At 41.0% G+C, this 23,980-nt stretch overlaps 1 protein-coding gene across 1 annotated transcript in view; it reads left to right on the forward strand.

Moving 5' to 3' along the window:
• Positions 1 to 23,980, forward strand: part of LOC131933057 (ankycorbin) — a gene marked incomplete at its 3' end in the record, with an annotated part of 69,233 nt that overhangs the window by 25,144 nt on the left and 20,109 nt on the right. The window contains 7 exon segments of the mRNA XM_059289899.1: positions 9,532 to 9,751; positions 10,736 to 10,991; positions 11,810 to 11,947; positions 13,711 to 13,827; positions 14,804 to 14,942; positions 17,155 to 17,289; positions 20,262 to 20,395. Of these exon segments, the coding sequence (XP_059145882.1) occupies positions 9,532 to 9,751; positions 10,736 to 10,991; positions 11,810 to 11,947; positions 13,711 to 13,827; positions 14,804 to 14,942; positions 17,155 to 17,289; positions 20,262 to 20,395 (1,139 nt within the window).

Here is a 23,980-nt window from a genome sequence, read left to right on the forward strand (position 1 = left end):
CAAAATACTCGGATCCGCAGGAACAATGACATATAGCAAAATACTCCCTAGGGTGGCGCAAAGACATATAGTAAAATACTCCACCATCTGGTGGTGGCGCAGGGTAGGGGATGGGGGTGGGGGGTGGAGAAGAGTGGGGTGGTGGGGGAGAGGGGGAGTGGTGGTGGTGGTGACCTGGGGGTGGTGGTGGTGGCGCAGCAAGGGGTTTGTTTATTTGATTTCTTTGTATGTATGTTTAATAGTAAACGGAGAGGGGTGTTGGTGGATGAGAGGGGAGTAATGATGGGTTTGAGGGTAGGGGTGTGCTAGTTGTACTTTGTGAATAACATCCATCAACCAGACACGTAACACCTGTTACGTATCGACCGCCCGCGAAGTTTTCAGGGCTGTGCGTTTTTTTAATGGGAATGTATTGATCGCACCCACGGGGCCATCACACCTAATTAAATCTTGTTATGCTTCACCGATTTTATGTGTTGTTCGCCGAAACGAACACAGCAGGCGTAATTTTAATGTATTTTTTAATTAGTTTTAATGAGTTTTTAAATTTTTAATTAATTTTTATTATCGAGTTACGTAATTTTAATGTGTTTTTTAATTAGTTTTAATGAGTTTTAAAAATTTTAATTAATTTTTTATAAACGAGTTACGTAATTTGATTATTTGTTTGAGTTTTTAAATTTTTTAATTAATTTTTATTATCGAGTTACGTAATTTAATTACTTTGATTGTATTTTTATTTTGTTTAATTTGTTTGTTTACTTGTTGTTTAATTTAATTACTTTGTTTATATTGTGTAATTTTTTATTAACGAGTTACGTAATTTGATTATTTGTTTACTTTTTAATTATTTTTATTTTGTTTATTTTTAATTTAATTTTATTTTATAATTAGTTAAATTATTATTAACTAGTTACGTAATTTGATTTTAATTACTTTTGTTTATTTATTTATTTATTTGATATATTTCTTTTCTTTGATGTATGGTATTTAAAATAAAAGACACTGTTTATTTGATTTTAAACGGATAGGGGTGTTGGTGGATGAGAGGGGGAGTAATGATGGGGTTTGAGGGTAGGGGTGCGTTAGCGTGTACTTTGTGAATAACACACATTAACCGGACACGTAACATCTGTTACGTATCGACCGCCCGCGAAGTTTTCCGGGCTGCGTGTTTTTAATGGGAATGTATTGATCGCACCCACTGGGCCATCACAGCATGATGTCCCACCTAATTAAATTTTTGTTATGCTTCACCGAGTTTCCCCCACTCGGTTGACAGGTTATGGTAATTTACGACGTACATTAAGTGGCTTTCCGCGAAGTACGTAGGTCATTATGCAACAGCTGTGTAATATCGATCGCATCCACTGACCATCACACCTAATTAAATTGGTCACACATCGTAAGTGTAGCGACATCGGTAACTATTCGCTTATAGCGAGGTCAGCGAAAACCGATCGATTTGTCAGCTCCGTGAAGCCCTTTAGGTAACAGCTGGTGCTGTAATTAGTCACGGCTCTTGGCTTTTTTCATTAGATTACAGCTGTCCATGAACTATGTTCACATATCGTACGCCCGGTCATTCTTTGATCAAATTAAAAATTTTTGTTTCCACATGTCCTACGAACCGTCCCTTGCTATGTATGAAAGATTAATGGTTGTAACTATTCGCTTATAGCGAGGGTCAACGAAAACAAAATATATTTAAGGGTCGGAATTTTCTTTCAACCAACGTTAAATCAGGTTTTGAGACGAAACGAGGTCTCGGTAGGTTCGTGCTTTTTAATAGGCGACAGGGGCGACTTAGTGCGTTGGTACGTAAGGTATGCGGGGGTAGACATGTTTTTTACAAGTCTGGAAAAGTAATTAAGTTTTTTATGACCGTTCCGATTTTCTTTTGATCTGACCACCATTTGACCACCCTGAGCCAGATAAATTTAACAAATGTTCAATACATAGTCGCTTATAGTAACATGGGTGAGGGGTGTAAGCAGGCGGGTGACGGTGTGAACAGGTGGTGGTAAGGTGGTGGTAAGGTGGTGGTAAGGTGGTGGTGGTGGTGGTGGTGGTGGTGGTGGTGGTAAGGTGGTGGTAAGGTGGTGCTAAATTTGTTTGGAGTAAAGGATATATAGTAAAAGATTCCACCACCTAAGTGAGGTGGATTTTAATTTTAATTTTTTTTATTTTATTTTTTTTTTTTCATCATCTGTTAACTTTAAGGTTCTATAACTCTATATATTTTAATACGTTTTTTGATTCAAATGAGTTTACCCCCCCTAACGTAAGTACATGTAAAGAGGGATTTCCTATAGATCTGTAATGAATTAGGCCTTTTTGACTATGACTTGTTGCCCAGGTGTTGACATGATACACTTTTTTGAGATACATGTACACACATACACACACACACATACACACGTACACACACACACACACACACACACACACACATGCGCGCGCGCGCGAAATTCATACTAGGTCGGTAAAGGCGGAGAGAACTTATAGGTATACATTATCATGGTGACAACAAAAGCGATCCTTATTTTATTTATATGAAAGCGTGTTTTCCAAAAAGTGTCACCATGCCGTTGTCATTTTCGCAGCGGGGTTTATTTTAAGTGCACCTCGTGCTCGCTTGTTTACATTTTAAAAGTCGTGTCGCGTGTCTTCCCTAATAGAGAAACGAGAGGAAAGACAACTGTTCTAAAATTAGAACACCCTTGTTTACAGCCACGAGTATCGTCCCTTGTGAAAAAATTCGCGTCAGAATCCTTAACTAAACAGTCAATTTCTTTAACAAGTTAAAAAATAATTTAGGAAGACAAGGGTTAACAACATTAGACGCCACCGTTTTTGTTTCCTGTGACGACAAGGCACAATACACTTTTGTATTTTATGTCTCAAGTAGAGGGGTGGGATATTTTTTCTTTGTAAGCGTGTTGTAAACAATAGGTAGAGGAAGCGATTACTAGATAAGAGGGGAGAGAACGTGACGTACATCGCGATATTTGAAAACATGGCGATGTTTAACCTCAACCAAAAAAGGCAATGAACCTAGAAGGAAGACGAATATATATCTTAGTCTTGAAGCAGATTACCTTCCCATGTTCGCTTTAGTATTACAGTTTTCATCAAACTTCTTTTTGACTTGAACTTCTTTAATTTTTAAGAAAGTTTACTTATACATAATACATTACGTCTAATGACAATTTTTTTTATTTTTACCACTCAATGTATTTTGTTTTTCTATATCTTACATTGTCATCTTAATTTTTGATCACCTTAGTAAAAATTTGCTTAAGATTATAAAATTCAAGTTTTAAAAAACAACAACGTTATAGTACGTCGTGTCAAATGACACACCGTTTAAAATGTCTACATTTAAAGTTCACCAAAATAATGACGTAAAATCTAAATATGATATGACGTTAGCATACATATCATTCAACCTAATCACTCTAAAGTACAAATCAATAATTTTTATTGATTAAGGGGCTGGGTGAGTTATTTTTATTCGGGTGCCCAGGGAAGGTTTGGAGTTGGTTGGGACAGATTTTATACACGAGTCGGTGATGTTTTCACCGAGGCAGGGTTCGAAGCTAGACCATGCATGTTTTGGAATTGTTAGGGAGAGTTAAACTAAGGTCGGTGAAGTTTTCACCGAGGTTGGTTTTGAACTCGGAACATGCATGTTTTGGAATCGGTAGGTGTAGAGTCCATACTAGGGTCGGGGAGTTTTGCTAACACTGAGGCAGGTTGCAAAGTTGGCACATGCATGTTTAGGAATTGTTGGTAGCCGAGTTCATACTAGTGTCGGTGAAGGTTGGTTTTGAACTCGGAACATGCATGTTTTGGAATCGGTAGGTGTAGAGTCCATACTAGGGTCGGGGAGTTTTGCTAACACTGAGGCAGGTTGCAAAGTTGGCACATGCATGTTTAGGAATTGTTGGTAGCCGAGTTCATACTAGTGTCGGTGAAGGTTGGTTTTGAACTCGGAACATGCATGTTTTGAAATTGTTGGTAACCGAGTTCAGACTAGGGACGGGGGTGTTTTCACCGAGGCAGGTTACAAAGTTCGTATATGCATCATTGGAATTGTTAGGTAGAGTTAAACTAAGGTCGGTGAAGTTTTCACCGAGGTTGGTTTTGAACTCGGAACATGCATGTTTTGGAATCGGTAGGTGTAGAGTTTATACTAGGCTCGGTGAAGTTTTCACCGATGTAGGTTTCAGAGTTGGTACATGCATGTTTAGGAATGTTCATACGACGATCGGTGAAATTTTCACCGAGATAGGTTTCGAAGATGGTACATGCATGTCTTGGGATTGATAGAGGCCGCCTCTATACTAGGGTCGGTGAAATGTTCACCGAGGGTGGTTGCAAAGTTAGTACAGGTCTGTTTTGGAAGTGTTAGGGGCCGAGTCTATACTAGAGTGGGAAGGATTTTGTTTTCACCGAGGCAGGTTTCAAACGGGGACAATCTCTGTTTCGGAGTTGGTCAGGGTAGAGTCTACACTAGAGTGGGACGGTCTTTGTTTTCAACAAGACAGGTTTCAAAATTGGTACATAGATGTTTCGGAGTTGGATGGGAACGTTGTCACGAAGGGGGATAAATGTTTGTCTGTTACTTTGGCCTTTGTCTGTCCAAGTAATAGTGTGGGTAGAGGTACGGTCTGTTTATCTAGCGGGTGTTTAGGGACGGGGGCAAGGGCGGCGGACAAAGTTAATGATGTAGGTAGGGTGCAAGAGATATTCAACGAGGAGTGGTGTCTACAAGTTATGTATCTCAGTCTGTTGGAGTGGTTTCTAGGGGGTTGCGATATTAGTTGAATAAATATTTGTCTTTAGGATTGTCATACAGCCTTTGTCTCTTAAATGGAATAGAATGGGTAGTGGTACGGTCTGTGTATCTAGCGGTTGGTATTGAGGTTAGTGTGATGACGCAGGGTTGGATGGGAGAAGGGGAAAGGGGTTGCGGACAAAGGGAAGGGGAAGGGCGAATAGTGATAAAAATAACTCACCCAGCCCCTTAATCAATAAAAATTATTGATTTGTACTTTAGAGTGATTAGGTTGAATGATATGTATGCTAACGTCATATCATATTTAGATTTTACGTCATTATTTTGGTGAACTTTAAATGTAGACATTTTAAACGGTGTGTCATTTGACACGACGTACTATAACGTTGTTGTTTTTTAAAACTTGAATTTTATAATCTTAAGCAAATTTTTACTAAGGTGATCAAAAATTAAGATGACAATGTAAGATATAGAAAAACAAAATACATTGAGTGGTAAAAATAAAAAAATTGTCATTAGACGTAATGTATTATGTATAAGTAAACTTTCTTAAAAATTAAAGAAGTTCAAGTCAAAAAGAAGTTTGATGAAAACTGTAATACTAAAGCGAACATTGGAAGGTAATCTGCTTCAAGACTAAGATATATATTCGGCTTCCTTCTAGGTTCATTGCCTTTTTTGGTTGAGGTTAAACATCGCCATGTTTTCAAATATCGCGATGTACGTCACGTTCTCTCCCCTCTTATCTAGTAATCGCTTCCTCTACCTATTGTTTACAACACGCTTACAAAGAAAAAATATCCCACCCCTCTACTTGAGACATAAAATACAAAAGTGTATTGTGCCTTGTCGTCACAGGAAACAAAAACGGTGGCGTCTAATGTTGTTAACCCTTGTCTTCCTAAATTATTTTTTAACTTGTTAAAGAAATTGACTGTTTAGTTAAGGATTCTGACGCGAATTTTTTCACAAGGGACGATACTCGTGGCTGTAAACAAGGGTGTTCTAATTTTAGAACAGTTGTCTTTCCTCTCGTTTCTCTATTAGGGAAGACACGCGACACGACTTTTAAAATGTAAACAAGCGAGCACGAGGTGCACTTAAAATAAACCCCGCTGCGAAAATGACAACGGCATGGTGACACTTTTTGGAAAACACGCTTTCATATAAATAAAATAAGGATCGCTTTTGTTGTCACCATGATAATGTATACCTATAAGTTCTCTCCGCCTTTACCGACCTAGTATGAATTTCGCGCGCGCGCGCATGTGTGTGTGTGTGTGTGTGTGTGTGTGTACGTGTGTATGTGTGTGTGTGTATGTGTGTACATGTATCTCAAAAAAGTGTATCATGTCAACACCTGGGCAACAAGTCATAGTCAAAAAGGCCTAATTCATTACAGATCTATAGGAAATCCCTCTTTACATGTACTTACGTTAGGGGGGGGTAAACTCATTTGAATCAAAAAACGTATTAAAATAAATAGAGTTATAGAACCTTAAAGTTAACAGATGATGAAAAAAAAAAATAAAATAAAAAAAATTAAAATTAAAATCCACCTCACTTAGGTGGTGGAATCTTTTACTATATATCCTTTACTCCAAACAAATTTAGCACCACCTTACCACCACCTTACCACCACCACCACCACCACCACCACCACCACCACCTTACCACCACCTTACCACCACCTTACCACCACCTGTTCACACCGTCACCCGCCTGCTTACACCCCTCACCCATGTTACTATAAGCGACTATGTATTGAACATTTGTTAAATTTATCTGGCTCAGGGTGGTCAAATGGTGGTCAGATCAAAAGAAAATCGGAACGGTCATAAAAAACTTAATTACTTTTCCAGACTTGTAAAAAACATGTCTACCCCCGCATACCTTACGTACCAACGCACTAAGTCGCCCCTGTCGCCTATTAAAAAGCACGAACCTACCGAGACCTCGTTTCGTCTCAAAACCTGATTTAACGTTGGTTGAAAGAAAATTCCGACCCTTAAATATATTTTGTTTTCGTTGACCCTCGCTATAAGCGAATAGTTACAACCATTAATCTTTCATACATAGCAAGGGACGGTTCGTAGGACATGTGGAAACAAAAATTTTTAATTTGATCAAAGAATGACCGGGCGTACGATATGTGAACATAGTTCATGGACAGCTGTAATCTAATGAAAAAAGCCAAGAGCCGTGACTAATTACAGCACCAGCTGTTACCTAAAGGGCTTCACGGAGCTGACAAATCGATCGGTTTTCGCTGACCTCGCTATAAGCGAATAGTTACCGATGTCGCTACACTTACGATGTGTGACCAATTTAATTAGGTGTGATGGTCAGTGGATGCGATCGATATTACACAGCTGTTGCATAATGACCTACGTACTTCGCGGAAAGCCACTTAATGTACGTCGTAAATTACCATAACCTGTCAACCGAGTGGGGGAAACTCGGTGAAGCATAACAAAAATTTAATTAGGTGGGACATCATGCTGTGATGGCCCAGTGGGTGCGATCAATACATTCCCATTAAAAACACGCAGCCCGGAAAACTTCGCGGGCGGTCGATACGTAACAGATGTTACGTGTCCGGTTAATGTGTGTTATTCACAAAGTACACGCTAACGCACCCCTACCCTCAAACCCCATCATTACTCCCCCTCTCATCCACCAACACCCCTATCCGTTTAAAATCAAATAAACAGTGTCTTTTATTTTAAATACCATACATCAAAGAAAAGAAATATATCAAATAAATAAATAAATAAACAAAAGTAATTAAAATCAAATTACGTAACTAGTTAATAATAATTTAACTAATTATAAAATAAAATTAAATTAAAAATAAACAAAATAAAAATAATTAAAAAGTAAACAAATAATCAAATTACGTAACTCGTTAATAAAAAATTACACAATATAAACAAAGTAATTAAATTAAACAACAAGTAAACAAACAAATTAAACAAAATAAAAATACAATCAAAGTAATTAAATTACGTAACTCGATAATAAAAATTAATTAAAAAATTTAAAAACTCAAACAAATAATCAAATTACGTAACTCGTTTATAAAAAATTAATTAAAATTTTTAAAACTCATTAAAACTAATTAAAAAACACATTAAAATTACGTAACTCGATAATAAAAATTAATTAAAAATTTAAAAACTCATTAAAACTAATTAAAAAATACATTAAAATTACGCCTGCTGTGTTCGTTTCGGCGAACAACACATAAAATCGGTGAAGCATAACAAGATTTAATTAGGTGTGATGGCCCCGTGGGTGCGATCAATACATTCCCATTAAAAAAACGCACAGCCCTGAAAACTTCGCGGGCGGTCGATACGTAACAGGTGTTACGTGTCTGGTTGATGGATGTTATTCACAAAGTACAACTAGCACACCCCTACCCTCAAACCCATCATTACTCCCCTCTCATCCACCAACACCCCTCTCCGTTTACTATTAAACATACATACAAAGAAATCAAATAAACAAACCCCTTGCTGCGCCACCACCACCACCCCCAGGTCACCACCACCACCACTCCCCCTCTCCCCCACCACCCCACTCTTCTCCACCCCCCACCCCCATCCCCTACCCTGCGCCACCACCAGATGGTGGAGTATTTTACTATATGTCTTTGCGCCACCCTAGGGAGTATTTTGCTATATGTCATTGTTCCTGCGGATCCGAGTATTTTGCTATATAACCTTTGCGCCACCCAAATGCGACCCAAAAGGGACCTAATATACTACTCGTAGAAAAAAAGAATTGCGCACCAAGTAAACGCCAAACAATATGTGTATAATTGTGCAGAATATTATTAGTACTTTGTAAATTTATATGTGTATTTTAAGAAATTGAAAATAGCGTAAATTAGTACTTTGGGTCAACGGAAATAACTCAAAATTTGAAAGAGGGCAGAGAATAAGTTCGTTTACTTACATGTGAAATTTTATTTATCTATCTGAATCAGTACTCAAGTTATAGGCTTTTGACAAATTGAAAGTAGATTAATTTCCACTTCCGTTTATCGAAAATCGCTGATACAGAACTACAACTTTGATATATTACCTATATATGAAATTTCAACAACCTAGCTGTAATGGTACTCAAGTTATCGTGTTCACAGACACGCCAATGCGAGTAACTATATTTAAATTGGGAGAAGGCGAAAAATTGCTAGTTCGCCCCGGGCGCGGAATGGGACACTACGCCCAGTGTTTCTTCCAGACTTTTTTCTCCGAGGGGGGGGGGGGGGGGGAGGCACTTGAAATTTTGGGGGGGGGGGGCGGTAGACTTTCTACGGGGGGGGGGGGGGCGCGGACACTGTTAAAAGTATATATTTTCTATATAAATTATATAAATTTCATTTCGTTCGTGGGGGGGGGGGGGGAATTTTTTTGGGGGGCTAACCCCCCCCCCCCCCCCAAGAGATGCCTGGAAGAAGAAACTCTGACTACTCTCCAATATAAGTTATGTTGTTTAGAATTATAACCGCTTTCGCCAATTTATTATCCATAGTTACGCTTAGATTAGAAAAATAGAATGCTTGATTTGTTATATGTAGTTAAAATTTACTGATTGTGTAGTATAGGACAGTGTTTTGAATTTAAAATTTAAAAGCTCACATTGAGCTAAAATTAAAATTTAAAGTTTTTGAGTTATGAACTTCATCTAACTGGAAGAATTCTCATCTGTTTGTCCAGCAATGGAGCGGACCTGACGAGAACTGACCACCGGGAGACCAACATCGTCCACCGGTGCTGTGCCATCAACGAGCCGTCCTTCCTGGAGCTGGTGCTAGCCCGCGGCACCCAGGACACCGAGAGGGCGCTCCGCATGGAGGACAGCGAGGGCGCCAGCCCCGTCATCGTGGCCTGTCAGAATGGGAACATCGCGCAACTGCGCATGCTCGTGGAGGCGGGGGTAAGATGGGCGTGGATTAAATAGATAAATCATTGTATGTGTTATACCATTGTCGGATAATGTCACAACAGTGGAATCTTCTATAAAAAGGGATGTTAGGTTAATGGTAATAAGCTACATATTGATATAACTTTTTAACTTTTTAATGTCAACGTTATTCGGATCCCTAACCCAATCGGCCAAACTCTAACCTAAGCCCACACTAATTAAACACAAAATATGAGATGTGCTCACTAGTACACATACAGGAGATTTAAGTTAAGCCAAACCCTAATCTGTCTCATCATAGACCTAACCCTTATTAAACACAAAACATGAGATTATCTCACCTGCCTGTACATATACAGGTACTTTAACACAAACCCTAATCTCTCCCACCATAGACCTAAATCTAATCCAAAGCCTAAGAATACCTGTCGTGTCTACACACATTCAGGTGTCTTAAGTTAGACCTAACCCTAATTAAACACAAAACATGAGATTATCTCACTTGTCTGTACACATACAGGCACTTTAACCCAAACCCTAACCTGTTTTATCGTAGACCTAACTCTAATTAAACACAAAGTCTGAGAATACCTGTTCTGAGAACATACAGGTGCCTTAAACTAACCCAAACCATAATCTGTCCCATCATAGACCTAACTCATATTAACCACAAAGTCTCAGATTGCCTCACCTGTCTACACACATATAGGAGCCTTAACCCAAGCCCTAAATTAAGTCCCACCATAGACCTAACCCTAATCAAACCCAAAACCTGAGATTACCCCACCTGTCTTCACACATATAGGAGCCTTAACCCAAACCTTAAATTAAGTCCCATCACAGACCTAACCCTAATCAAACACAAAACCTGAGATTACCCCACCTGTCTTCACACATATAGGAGCCTTAACCCAAACCCTAAATTAAGTCCCACTAAGACCTAACCCTAATCAAACCCAAAACCTGAGACAACCCCACCTCTCTGCACACATTCAGGCACCAGTGGCCAACAAAGACAGGTTCCGGCGCTGTGCCCTCCACCACTGTGCCGAGAACACGGACACGAGCTGTGCCGAGTACATCCTCAAGTCCATCCCCTCCCTCCTCACCTCAGCAGACGACGAGGGCCTGACGCCATTGCATATGGCGGTCATCGCTGGGAACATCCCCCTGATCAAACTTCTGCTGAAGAGGGGAGCTAATCTTAAAGCTGTGGACAATGAGAAACATACAATGACGCACTGGGCCACAGGTTAGTAGTGATGTAAGGTGTACAGTTCAGGTGTATAATATAGGTGTCATATACAGTTGTCGAATACAGGTGCCAAATACAGGTGTCGATTACAGGTGTCGAATACAGCTGTCAAATATAGGTTTCAAATACAGGTGTCAAATACAGGTGTCAAATATAGGTGTCGAATACAGGTGTCAAAAAGGTGTCGAATACAGGTGTCGAATACAGGTTTCAAATACAGGTTTCAAATACAGGTGTCAAATACAGGTGTCAAATATAGGTGTCAAATACAGGTGTCGAATACAGGTGAGAAATACTGGTGTGAAATACAGGCGTCACCTATAGTATTACATGAAGGCCAAGCACCAAATCACATGAAGACCTGTAGTGCTACATCTGGACCAAGTTAACTTTGTAAAACTAACACTTGACCTGTAGATGTCCAAACTTCTATAGAATTATGGTTCACGGACATAAGTATATGGCTAACCAATAGGGCTGGTAAGTAGGTCACCAACCAGTTCTACGGCTCAATAAAACCTGCATGAGCCATTGAACTAGTTGGTGACCTAATTACCAGCCTTATATGAAACTAGAACACCGGGTCAATTTTAAACATTTTAATGTAGTCACGATTTTTAAAAATTGAGAAAAGATTTCAGTTTTGTCTATTATTGCTAACTTTCCTTCTTCTGTCTGAGCCTGCATGAAATAGATAACTAAATTGACTTAGTGTTCTTATAGCAGTGAACTTCATAGATCTTAAAAAATAATTAATTGTTGGATCTTATTGCTTCAAGCTTTTAATTAACAATGACCATGTCCTATTGACTCAGTCTGTGGTCACTCTGATGTCCTGAATGTCCTACTGGAGAACGGGGCCGAACTGAACACCCCCGACAAACACCACGCCTACCCCATCCACTACGCAGCACAGATGATGGCAAGAAAAAACAAGGACGACGACTCGTCAAGTAAGAACCACAACTCTTGGTTTAATTGTACTTTTCACTAACAATAAATCAAATCGACAAATAATTAGGACTAATTATTACTATTGTAGCGAATCTTCAAATTCTTAAACGGTATTTAGATTTTGTCAATTTTGCAAATTTCAAACTGCTAATATATGTTTACTTTCCATTATAGTAGCAATGCGTTCGATTTTGGTTTGTTTTTTTCTATTGTATGTTTTTAACCCTTCCATTACATATAACGTAGTTAGGTAATATGTCTTGTATAACGTAGTTAGGTAATATGTCTCGTATAACGTAGTTAGGTAATATGTCTCGTATAACGTACTTAGGTAATATGTCTCGTATAACGTAGTTAGGTAATATGTCTCGTATAACGTAGTTAGGTAATATGTCTCGTATAACGTAGTTAGGTAATATGTCTCGTATAACGTAGTTAGGTAATATGTCTCGTATAACGTAGTTAGGTAATATGTCTCGTATAACGTAGTTAGGTAATATGTCTCGTATAACGTAGTTAGGTAATATGTCTCGTATAACGTAGTTAGGTAATATGTCTCGTATAACGTAGTTAAGTAATATGTCTCGTATAACGTAGTTAGGTAATATGTCTCGTATAACGTAGTTAGGTAATATGTCTCGTATAACGTAGTTAGGTAATATGTCTCGTATAACGTAGTTAGGTAATATGTCTCGTATAACGTAGTTAAGTAATATGTCTCGTATAACGTAGTTAGGTAATATGTGGCTCGTATAACGTAGTTAGTTAATATGTCTCGTATAACGTAGTTAGGTAATATGTCTCGTATAACGTAGTTAGGTAATATGTCTCGTATAACGTAGTTAGGTAATATGTCTCGTATAACGTAGTTAGGTAATATGTCTCGTATAACGTAGTTAGTTAATATGTCTCGTATAACGTAGTTAGGTAATATGTCTCGTATAACGTAGTTAGGTAATATGTCTCGTATAACGTAGTTAGGTAATATGTCTCGTATAACATACTTAGGTAATATGTCTCGTATAACGTAGTTAGGTAATATGTCTCGTATAACGTAATTAGGTAATATGTCTCGTATAACGTAGTTAGGTAATATGTCTCGTATAACGTAGTTAGGTAATATGTCTCGTATAACGTAGTTAGGTAATATGTCTCGTATAACGTAGTTAAGTAATATGTCTCGTATAACGTAGTTAGGTAATATGTGGCTCGTATAACGTAGTTAGTTAATATGTCTCGTATAACGTAGTTAGGTAATATGTCTCGTATAACGTAGTTAGGTAATATGTCTCGTATAACGTAGTTAGGTAATATGTCTCGTATAACGTAGTTAGGTAATATGTCTCGTATAACGTAGTTAGTTAATATGTCTCGTATAACGTAGTTAGGTAATATGTCTCGTATAACGTAGTTAGGTAATATGTCTCGTATAACGTAGTTAGGTAATATGTCTCGTATAACATACTTAGGTAATATGTCTCGTATAACGTAGTTAGGTAATATGTCTCGTATAACGTAATTAGGTAATATGTCTCGTATAACGTAGTTAGGTAATATGTCTCGCATAACGTACTTAGGTAATATGTCTCGTATAACGTAGTTAGGTAATATGTCTCGTTTAACGTGGTTAGGTAATATGTCTCGCATAACGTAGTTAGGTAATATGTCTCGTAATTGTAAACTCACACACTGGCGTACAACTGTATAGTTCTGCACTGACATGAACCCGACCCCCCCCCCCCCACCCCTTACCTCTCCACAGACAGCCCACCAGACGACGCCTGCCAGCAGATCCTGAAGACGATGCTGGAGCACCAGGTGTCGCCTGAAGTCGAAGACAAGGATAAGAGAACTCCAGTCATTTGGGCGGCTAGCGCTGGTAGGTTGTCTCCCGTGTCTTACTTGGTGTGACTAGACTTAGACTTTGTCATTTTTTAAAATCCTATTATCATCATCATCATTCCTTTGTGGCCCCTGAAGAGCAAAGGGCTGCAACCACACATTTCCAGCGGACTCGGTTTTGTGTTTCTCCCTTTATCAGCATGGCAAGTATTGATGTGAGAATCTAGAAAAATTCGTCTTTTAGAACTAGCGATCCATTTAAGCAGATAAGTAGAATTATTGGCCTCGGTATATGAAGGGATGATGTGGTCAGCTCTATGCCCTTTACTTTCCCTCTCGTAAGGCAGGTACCCATCAGAGCTGGGCAGACTCAGGGGCATCCTGCAGTTTCAAGTCAAACACACTCCCATTCGACCACCCGTCGCAGAGAATCTATGCAGCCGTCTTAAACTATAGAATGCTAGCGTGAGGTTTTACTTATGTGAGCGCCTCTCTTGCTAGGTGCCTCTATTCAGAATGCTAGTGTTGGATTCAACCAGTGTAGCAGGGGTTAATTATCGCTATATGGCACTGTAAGGACAGCATTAGGTTTTGCCCTTTTGGCTAATGGAAAGGATAGCGGTAGGTTTCTTTCATGCACGGTGTTGGGGGGGGGGGACTAACTATTGCTTCCTGTCCCGAATTTGAATGCTAAGTTTGGAGTAAATCCTTAAAAGGGCGTTCAGCTAACACACAACAAACCTCTGTGCCTCTCATACATGAAATAATTTTGACCTTGAACCACCCAAATAATTTTGACATTGAACCACCCAAATAATTTTGACCTTGAACCACCCAAATAATTTTGACATTGAACCACCCAAATAATTTTTACCTTGAACCACCCAAATAGTGTTGACCTTGAACCCCCCCAAATAATTTTGACCTTGAACCTCCCAAATAATTTGACCTTGAACCACCCGAATAATTTTGACCTTGAACCACCCAAACAATTTTGACCTTGAACCGCCCAGGTAATTCCGAGGCCTGCAAGCTGTTGTTCCAGCACGGCGCCGACGTCAACCGCACGGACAAGGATGACCTCTCACCTTTGCACTGTGCGGCCAGCAGGGGTCACACAGAATGTGTGGAGACACTGGTCAAGCACTGCTCGTAAGGTTTTTTTTCTTTCTTCCTCTCTGAAAACGTCTCACAATCTTTGTCCTTCCATTTTTGACCATACTGTTTAAAGCGTATTTAAAGTTATCCTAATATATAAAAAACCCCGTGCGCACTTCTCTCTCTTTCTCTCTCCCTCTCTCTCTCTCTCTCTCTCTCTCTCTCTCTCTCTCTCTCTCTCTCTCTCTCTCTCTCCCTCTCTCTCTCTCACTCTCTCTCTCTCTCTCTCTGTCTGTCTGTCCGCAAAATATTTTCGCCGGACATCACGTCAGGATCTACAGCGATATATCGAGAACTTTATTCGGACTTTTGTTGAAAATAATATGTTAGATGTTTTAAATGTATAACCACAATTTTATTTAAAGAAGAAAAATAAAAAATAAAGGCGTGTTCGAATGTAGAAAAATAATTTTATTTATGCAACCGGAAAAGTGTTTAGACGTGGGACAAGAACACATTTAACAAGGACGTCGCTTATTGTTTACACTAAAAAAAGAGCACGAAATTGATGACGTCATCTTCCGAGTTTAGAATAAAAAGAAATGAACTATTTCATTCAAATATTAATGTACGCTATGAAATGTATACAATACGATATTCTCGGCCTAAACTTAAAAAATTATTTTATCTATTTGGATTCTAGATCTAGACTAGATCTAAATCTACGCAAAAACTTGACGTAGACGCTACGTCTCTAAGATCTATTCTAGATCTAGATTTAGACTATATCTACTGTAGAATCTATTCCAAAAATAAATTTCTGAAATAAACTTTTTCAGGACTTAAATATTTTATAGAAATCTTTGTTTGTTTAGCAATGAAACTGGCTAATTTTGGGTAAAAAAAATAATTTGAAAAAATAGGCATATTCGTGTAAGTTATTGTTTTAAACACTTCTTTTATTCTCCATATTTTAAAACCTAATTTTTAAAAAAAAAAATTTTATATATATGTGAATCTTCCTATTTTAGACTATAAAGAAAAGAACTACTTTGGAAATCTTTGTTTATCTATGCAATTTGCTAATCCCTATAATATATGAAGCAAAGTTGTCGGGTGCCCGACATCGGGCACTTCCCGGCGCCGCAGGCGCTTCAAATTAGACAGGATTTTGCCTTGGGGCGACAGAACACGGGGGACGGTGCCGGTTGGCCTAAAGGTCTACGATGAGGGGGTCAAAACAGACCTCGACTGACCGGCGCCTTATATGAGCTATAAATCGAAAAAAATTTGTCCACGTAGGAACCTCTTCATAACTCCTGAGGTCGTAGACCGACCCTCGGGCGAATTAATTAAGCATTCAAATTCTCAATGTTTTTGAAAGCCCAAGCGAAGCTGGGCAGCATGCCTAGTTTTAAGATAAATAGCCACTCCTCGTAAGACTTTTTGTTTCTTTCTTTCTTTCTGTAACGTCTTACATTCTTAGTTTTTCCATTTTCTTTTGACTACGCTGTTTAATGTAAAAGCATATTTAAGCCGATATGAACCTTAAAGTCATCTTAAGATAAATGGCCACGTCCTATCTTGATATCAAAAGAAAAATGTTAAAATGTAAGAAGGCCTTGATAAACTTTATAAATTAAAATGAAATAAAAGAAAATAATTGGTGATAATTTTTTTTATAGACAAAACACTATTAATTTATTAGTGTATTAACACCATTAAGCATGCATTTTTTTTTTACAAAGGTTTATTTTCCTGTGGTGTCTCCCCCTTACCCAAGCAAATAATGTTTTGCTGATACTGAGAAGCAAGCAGGTTTATGTGACCGCATATTGTATGTGAACTCTTGCCTTTTGGAGTTTTAGACTGTTCAGTGTCTTCTTTTATGGCTTGTATTGTACAGTTCCAATTTTCAAACATGATGGTCTATAGGGCAAGTGAAGTAGAGTTCACTTGTTTCTGCGACCTCGGCATATGAAGAGATAGCGTGGTCAGCACTATGCCCAGCCGCCTTAACTTTCCCTAACGTGAGTTAGGTACCCATCAGAGTTGGGTGGACTCAGGGACGGTCTACTGACTTGAACCCGGATTCGAACACGAGACTTTCGGGTTAGCAGGCCAGCTCTCTACCGTTAGAGTAATGTCTCAAAAAATCCATCAAACACTAAGCCGAACTGAACAACAACATCCTGGTTGTTCTATAATTAATTCTTGTCATCGGGAAAAGAAAGCTCGCGTGTTAATGCATAAAATCCATGTTCAGGGCCCTAGTGGATCCCGTGGACAAGAACCAGTGCACTCCCCTGTTCTACGCCACCACCCTCGCCCACGTCGACTGCATGAGGGCGCTGCTGCAGCTGGGTGCTGACGTCATGCACACGGACACACGCGGCCGTAAGTGAGTACACTAGGTCGACCGTTCGGCGTGTGACGTAACAGCTCACACCCAACACACTCAGTCCAGTCACAGAAATTAAAAGTGTTCAAACTTTTAACGAAATCATATCAATTATGTTCACTGACAGGCAGGTAACACTAAAAACGGACAAATAATAACTTTATTGGATTTCTTATTTTCATAAAGGTTAATATGCAGAGTTTCTTCCAGGCATCTCTTCTACCGAAAAAGTATACCACCCCCCTCCCCGAACGAAATGGAATTTATATAGAAAATATATACTTTTGACAGTGTCCGCCCCCCCCTCCCCGGGAATTGTTGTCCACACCCCCCTCCCCCCCCTCCCCCCCGAAAATTGCTAGTGCACCCCCGGAGAAAAAAGTCTGGAAGAAACACTGCTAAGATGAATGGTGGAGGGGGGGGGGGGGGAATCTTCGTTACGATGTTACAATAGAGAATGGGAATGGGAAGAGGTATGGTAAACAATGTCAGATAAAGTACATTTTGATTTTCCTTAAAAAGTACTTGAAAATATAGTAACTTTCTATAGAATTTATATTATTTTTTAAAACTTTCCTTTATATAACTTTTGAATTTACATTAATTTATAATTGTGTTTCGAATTTGTTATTTTATAACTTTGATAAAAATTTAGGTTTTTTTATAACTTTTTTTCCGAGGTATGTTATTGTTATGGCTTCTTTTGAATTTATTAGTTTTATAACTTTTTTACAAGCTTTTATTTAACTCACTTCCTCTTTACAAGCTTTTATTTAACTAACTTCCTCTTTACAAGCTTTTATTTAACTCACTTCCTCTGTCTGTCTAGATCGAAACGCCGGAGAGAAAATTCGGACAGTTCTACTTGACCGATACGATTCACATTTGACACGTGGGTCAAGACATGAAGACAATGCAATCTGAAATTAAATTTGACTTAATTGGATGCCTAATTAATTTTTTATGAATTAATTAAAATTTGGACCGAATTAGTAGGCATGTCTATCCAACCACACCACACGCGTCATCACGTTCAATAGCTGCGCCATCAGGTTTAATAGCTGCGCCATCACGTTCAATAGACGCGCAATGGTTTTTAGTCATGTAACACTATTGTAAATAAAACATGTAAAGTACTGAAAAAAAATTTCATAAAAAACGTTTTAATAACAAGCTTTTATGTAATGATGCACTAAAAAGTAGAAAATAAATTATACACTACTATTTAAATTACTATAAAGAAAAGCGTGGGTCTCTTCTCAAATATTAGTAAAGGTATCCAATAGGTACTAAAGTACTAAAGTGACCCATGATTTTCTTTATAGTAATTTAAATAGTAGTGTATAATTTATTTTCTACTTTCTAGTGCATCATTACATAAAAGCTTGTTATTAAAACGTTTTTTATGAAAAAAAAATTTTATGTATGTTATTTTAGGGGTTAAATTTTATAACTTCATTTTAAATGATGACTCCAGACCTCAGGGTGGGATATAAACATTGGCTAAATTTTTGTTATAGGTCTTATTCAAAACTGGGAAAAATTGTTTTTTAATGGTTTTTTAACTCCAATGAACACTTGATTCACTATCTCTTAAAATTCCGAGGTCATAGAAACAGGTGAACTCTACTTCACTTGCCCCATGAACCTCGAACACCTGATTACTTTCGGTCTAATGGTCGCTGTTCTGACCTCCCCCCTCAGTCTAACGGTCGTTGTTCTGACCTCTCCCCATCTAACGGTCGCTGTTCTGACCTCTCCCCCGTCTAACGGTCGCTGTTCTGACCTCTCCCCAGTCTAACGGTCGCTGTTCTGACCTCTCCCCAGTCTAACGGTCGCTGTTCTGACCTCTCCCCAGTCTAACGGTCGCTGTTCTGACCTCTCCCCAGTCTAACGGTCGCTGTTCTGACCTCTCCTCAGTCTAACGGTCGCTGTTCTGACCTCTCCCCAGTCTAACGGTCGCTGTTCTAACCTCTCCCCAGTCTAACGGTCGCTGTTCTGACCTCTCCCCCAGTCTAATGGTCGCTGTTCTGACCTCTCCCCCGTCTAACGGTCGCTGTTCTGACCTCTCCCCAGTCTAACGGTCGCTGTTCTAACCTCTCCCCAGTCTAACGGTCGCTGTTCTGACCTCTCCCCCAGTCTAATGGTCGCTGTTCCGACCTCTCCCCAGTCTAACGGTCGCTGTTCTGACCTCTCCCCAGTCTAACGGTCGCTGTTCTAACCTCTCCCCAGTCTAACGGTCGCTGTTCTGACCTCCCACCCCAGTCTAACGGTCGCTGTTCTGACCTCCCCCCCCCCAGTCTAACGGTCGCTGTTCTGACCTCCCCCCCCCACTCTAACGGTCGCTGTTCTGACCTCTCCCCACTCTAACGGTCGCTGTTCTGACCTCCCCCCCCACTCTAACGGTCGCTGTTCTGACCTCTCCCCACTCTAACGGTCGCTGTTCTGACCTCCCCTCCCCCAGTCTAACGGTCGCTGTTCCGACCTCTCCCCAGTCTAACGGTCGCTGTTCCGACCTGTCCCCAGACTAACGGTCGCTGTTCTGACCTCTCCCCAGTCTAACGGTCGCTGTTCTGACCTCCCCTCCCCCAGTCTAACGGTCGCTGTTCCGACCTGTCCCCAGACTAACGGTCGCTGTTCTGACCTCTCCCCAATCTAACGGTCGCTGTTCCGACCTGTCCCCAGACTAACGGTCGCTGTTCTGACCTCCCCTCCTCCAATCTAACGGTCGCTGTTCCGACCTCTCCCCCGTCTAACGGTCGCTGTTCTGACCTCTCCCCAGTCTAACGGTCGCTGTTCCGACCTGTCCCCAGACTAACGGTCGCTGTTCTGACCTCTCCCCAATCTAACGGTCGCTGTTCTGATCTCTCACCAGTCTAACGGTCGCTGTTCTGACCTCTCCCCAGTCTAACGGTCGCTGTTCTGACCCCCCCCCCCCCAGTCTAACGGTCGCTATTCTGACCTCTCCTCAGGGTCGTCCACTGTGCCACGGTCAGCGGGTCCACAGAGGCGCTGGAGGTCTTGAAACAGCACAACGTCGATCTGTGGGTCAGGAACCTCAAGGGGGACGAGCCGATCCACGAGGCGGCACAGTCTGGACACATAGGTAGGCAGTGGCGTCACAAGGCGGGGGCGGGGGGGGGTGACATTATGGACACATAGCTAGGCAGTGGCGTCACAAGGCAGGGGCGAGGTGGGGTGCGGACAGTCTGGACACATAGGTAGGCAGTGGCGTTACAACGCGGGGGTTTGGACCCGTAGACACAACCCATTTGTGTTACATTATCACGAAATATAAATAATTTTCCCCCTCAAACTTTCGATTTGAACCCCCCCCCTCAAACTTTCGATTTGCTCCCCCCCCCCACAAACTTTCGATTTGCACCCCCCCCCCCTCATACTTTATATATATGTAACTGGGGTAGGCCTAACTACCAGTTACAAATGATAACGAACGAGAAGCCGAGACACGGTGTTGGTCTGATGCAACCGATAACAGGTGGCTTATTGGGTCGGGCTGATAACAACCTCAAAGCCAAGGCGTGCTATTTTGGGAAACGGTATTCAGACGGCCTGTCAACTTTGATGGATAGGACGCAGATGTTATTTTACGGTCTGTACGTTTGAACTACGCAACTGGTGGTCGGAGATCGAGTACAAGTATCGATTACGGAGGAATACAAGTACGGAGACGAGTACGGATACAAGGCATAAATAGGAGGGCACGGCAGGACTCGTTCTCTCTCTTCCGTCGTCGTCGCTTGCTTTAGATCAGTCAGTCTGTGTGACATACTCAAGTTGGTTATATTGTGTTAAGAAGGACAATAGACATGTGGATTCAGTTATATGAAGCCTAGTGAGGACTGTTAGGGGGTCAGTTGATTCAGACTATTATTGTGAAACATCTCTGTTGATTCATTGTGTTATATTGAAACATTTCTTGATTCATGTAATAAAAGGATCAATAGCGAACCTGCATCTTCGAGTCTTTCTACTGTAGTCGATGTTGTGTAGCATGAGTGGTTCAACTCGTTACAATTGGCGTTGTCGGGCAGGATAGACTCGGGAAAGGTCACATTGGGCGTTGCGAACAGGATAGATGCAACTAGCCTAGGTCACATTTGGCGTCGTCGAGCAGGATGAATTAAACTAGACTTGCCGATTTAGGCACCCATAGTCAACCTTGTGCATAACTGTGTTTTGTGTGTATGTGAATTCGGACATTCAGGAACTGTGAAAATTGAGGAACGAGGAAAATTTTTTCATATACACACGGTAAGAAAGAACTCTTTTGTTTTACTTACGGAATAAAATGTCTACTCTGGACGAGAAGCAGACCCATATAGTGGTCCTACCCAGAGAGTCCCACATTAACAAATTTTACGGGGACGGGGATCCCACTTTAACCAACAGGTTCAGTGAAGAGGTCAAAGCGGCCTGGGCCTCGAGAGGCATGTCACCAGAGGAAAGATTAAGACTGCTGATGGGCAGCATAGGAGAGACGGTTAGGGCAGAGGTCAAATGCCACGATAAAACCATCCAATCAGATCCGGATAAGGTGCTGGATCTGATTATGGAGACCTTTGGGGAGAGACGGTCGGGATCGCAACTGCTGGCAGGGTTCGTAGGCTTGAGGCAGAGATTGGCGGAGAGTGTGATGGAGTACTCACACCGGATGAACAGTGCCTTTGATTCGGTAAAGGTCAAAACACCGGACATTGATGTACGCCTACTGAGGGACCATTTCATTGAGGGGCTGGCAACCCCGATCCTAAGAAGAGAGTTGAAAGAGGAGGTCCACAAAGAACCGCAGTTGACCTTCCTCCAGGTCAGGAACTCAGCGATCCGCAGGTCCGAGGATGAGGACCAATCGAACTGTTCGGTGGACAAAGTTTCTGTACCTGAACAGAGACAATCCCCACCCACAGGGGCCGACACGATGGAGACCATGATGGCTCAACTGTTGGCCCACATAGATAAGGTTGACCAACGTTTGGAAAGGTTAGAAAGCAGGTCAACAGCTGAGAATCGGGAAAAGAACGGGACAAAACAGGGACGGGTTGGACGGCCGCGTCCGGCCAAGCCACCAACTCCAATGGACGGCCGACGGTCGACCAATTTGTTTGTCTTGTTCACAACCCGGACATATGGCACGGTACTGCCAGGGAAACGGTCGTCCTCTGTAAGGCAGGGCCAGGCTACAGAGGGGCGAGGGTATGGCCCAAGAAGCAAAATGATGGGAGTCTGTCCTGAAATGGTGATTACGATTGGGGACATCGCGGTGAAGGCAATTGTGGATACAGGCTCCCAGGTGACGACGATCACGGAAAATTTTTACACCAAATGGATGAAAGGAAAAGACCATAGGTTGAGGTCTGACACATGCATGCGCCTGACGGCAGCTAATGGACTAACCATTCCATACTGTGGTTATTTTCTGGCGGATGTCGTGGTGGCAGGACATAGGTTGAAGCAGGTTGGGGTGTTCGTTACGAAACACAACCTAGAGACAAATGTGTCAAATATACCTTGCCTGTTGGGCATGAATATTCTTGGCCAGTTGCCAGAATTTCTTACAAATATTGTCGGATCGACCACACCAGGTCGGGGATCCAAGTTGGCCAGGTTTGCCAAGACCAGAGGAAGGATATCAGTCCCGGCAAACACGGTCAAGGCAATCACATTAAAAATTGGTGATAGAAGTGTGAATGGTGATGTGATGATAGAACCATGTGGCGCCGCACTGAGGGCAGGCGTCGTGTTACTGCGGACATACACATCAGCGGAAAATGGACTAGTTCAAGGATTAGTGGCAAATGTTTTGGATGAAGAAATTTTTATACCGCCTAATACTCTGGTAGGAGTACCACAGAACGTCGAGGTACAACGGTCGGCACAGTGCATCGAACTGATCAATACCAGTAGTAATGAAGTAACAATTAGGTCGGTCAATGTGACGGCCGAGGTGATGAAAGAAGATGGCCGATCATATACATTCCCGGAAACTGAGGACCCAAAACTAAATGAATTGCTGAAGAAATACAGTGATATATTTGCCTCGTATGAGGGTGATTTGGGGTACACGGAAGTAATAAAACACCAGATACCCTTACTACAAGACAAGCCGGTGGCGCAACCTTATCGAAGATTGCCACCAAGTCACTACTCTGCGGTGAAAGCACACCTGAACGATCTACTAAAAAAGGGAATTATTACAACCAGTACGAGCCCATATGCGGCACCGATTGTAGTGGTAAAAAAGAAGTCAGGGGAGATAAGACTGTGTTGTGATTACCGGAAATTGAACAATATCACAAGAAGGGATGCATTCCCCTTGCCTCGTATTGATGAATGTCTTGATGCGTTGGGAGGAGCAAGATTTTTTTCTACCTTGGATTTGGCTAGTGGCTACCACCAAGTGGCCATGCACCCCAACGATCAACATAAAACTGCATTTATTTCTCCACTGCGACTGTACGAGTGGACCCGTATGCCGTTTGGTCTAACTAATGCACCTGCTACATTCCAGCGAGTAATGCAGAGTGCTATGAGTGACTTTCTATTTCAAATAATGTTGGTGTATTTGGATGATATTCTAGTTTACTCAAAAACTTGGGAGGACCATCTAAAAAGATTAGAACAAGTGTTTCTCCGTCTTAGGGAGATAGGAGTAAAGCTGAACCCAGACAAA

Source organism: Physella acuta, unplaced genomic scaffold, assembly GCF_028476545.2.
Source record: "Physella acuta isolate Inbredline_101_S28 unplaced genomic scaffold, ASM2847654v3 ptg002355l, whole genome shotgun sequence".
Classification (NCBI taxonomy): domain Eukaryota; kingdom Metazoa; phylum Mollusca; class Gastropoda; family Physidae; genus Physella; species Physella acuta.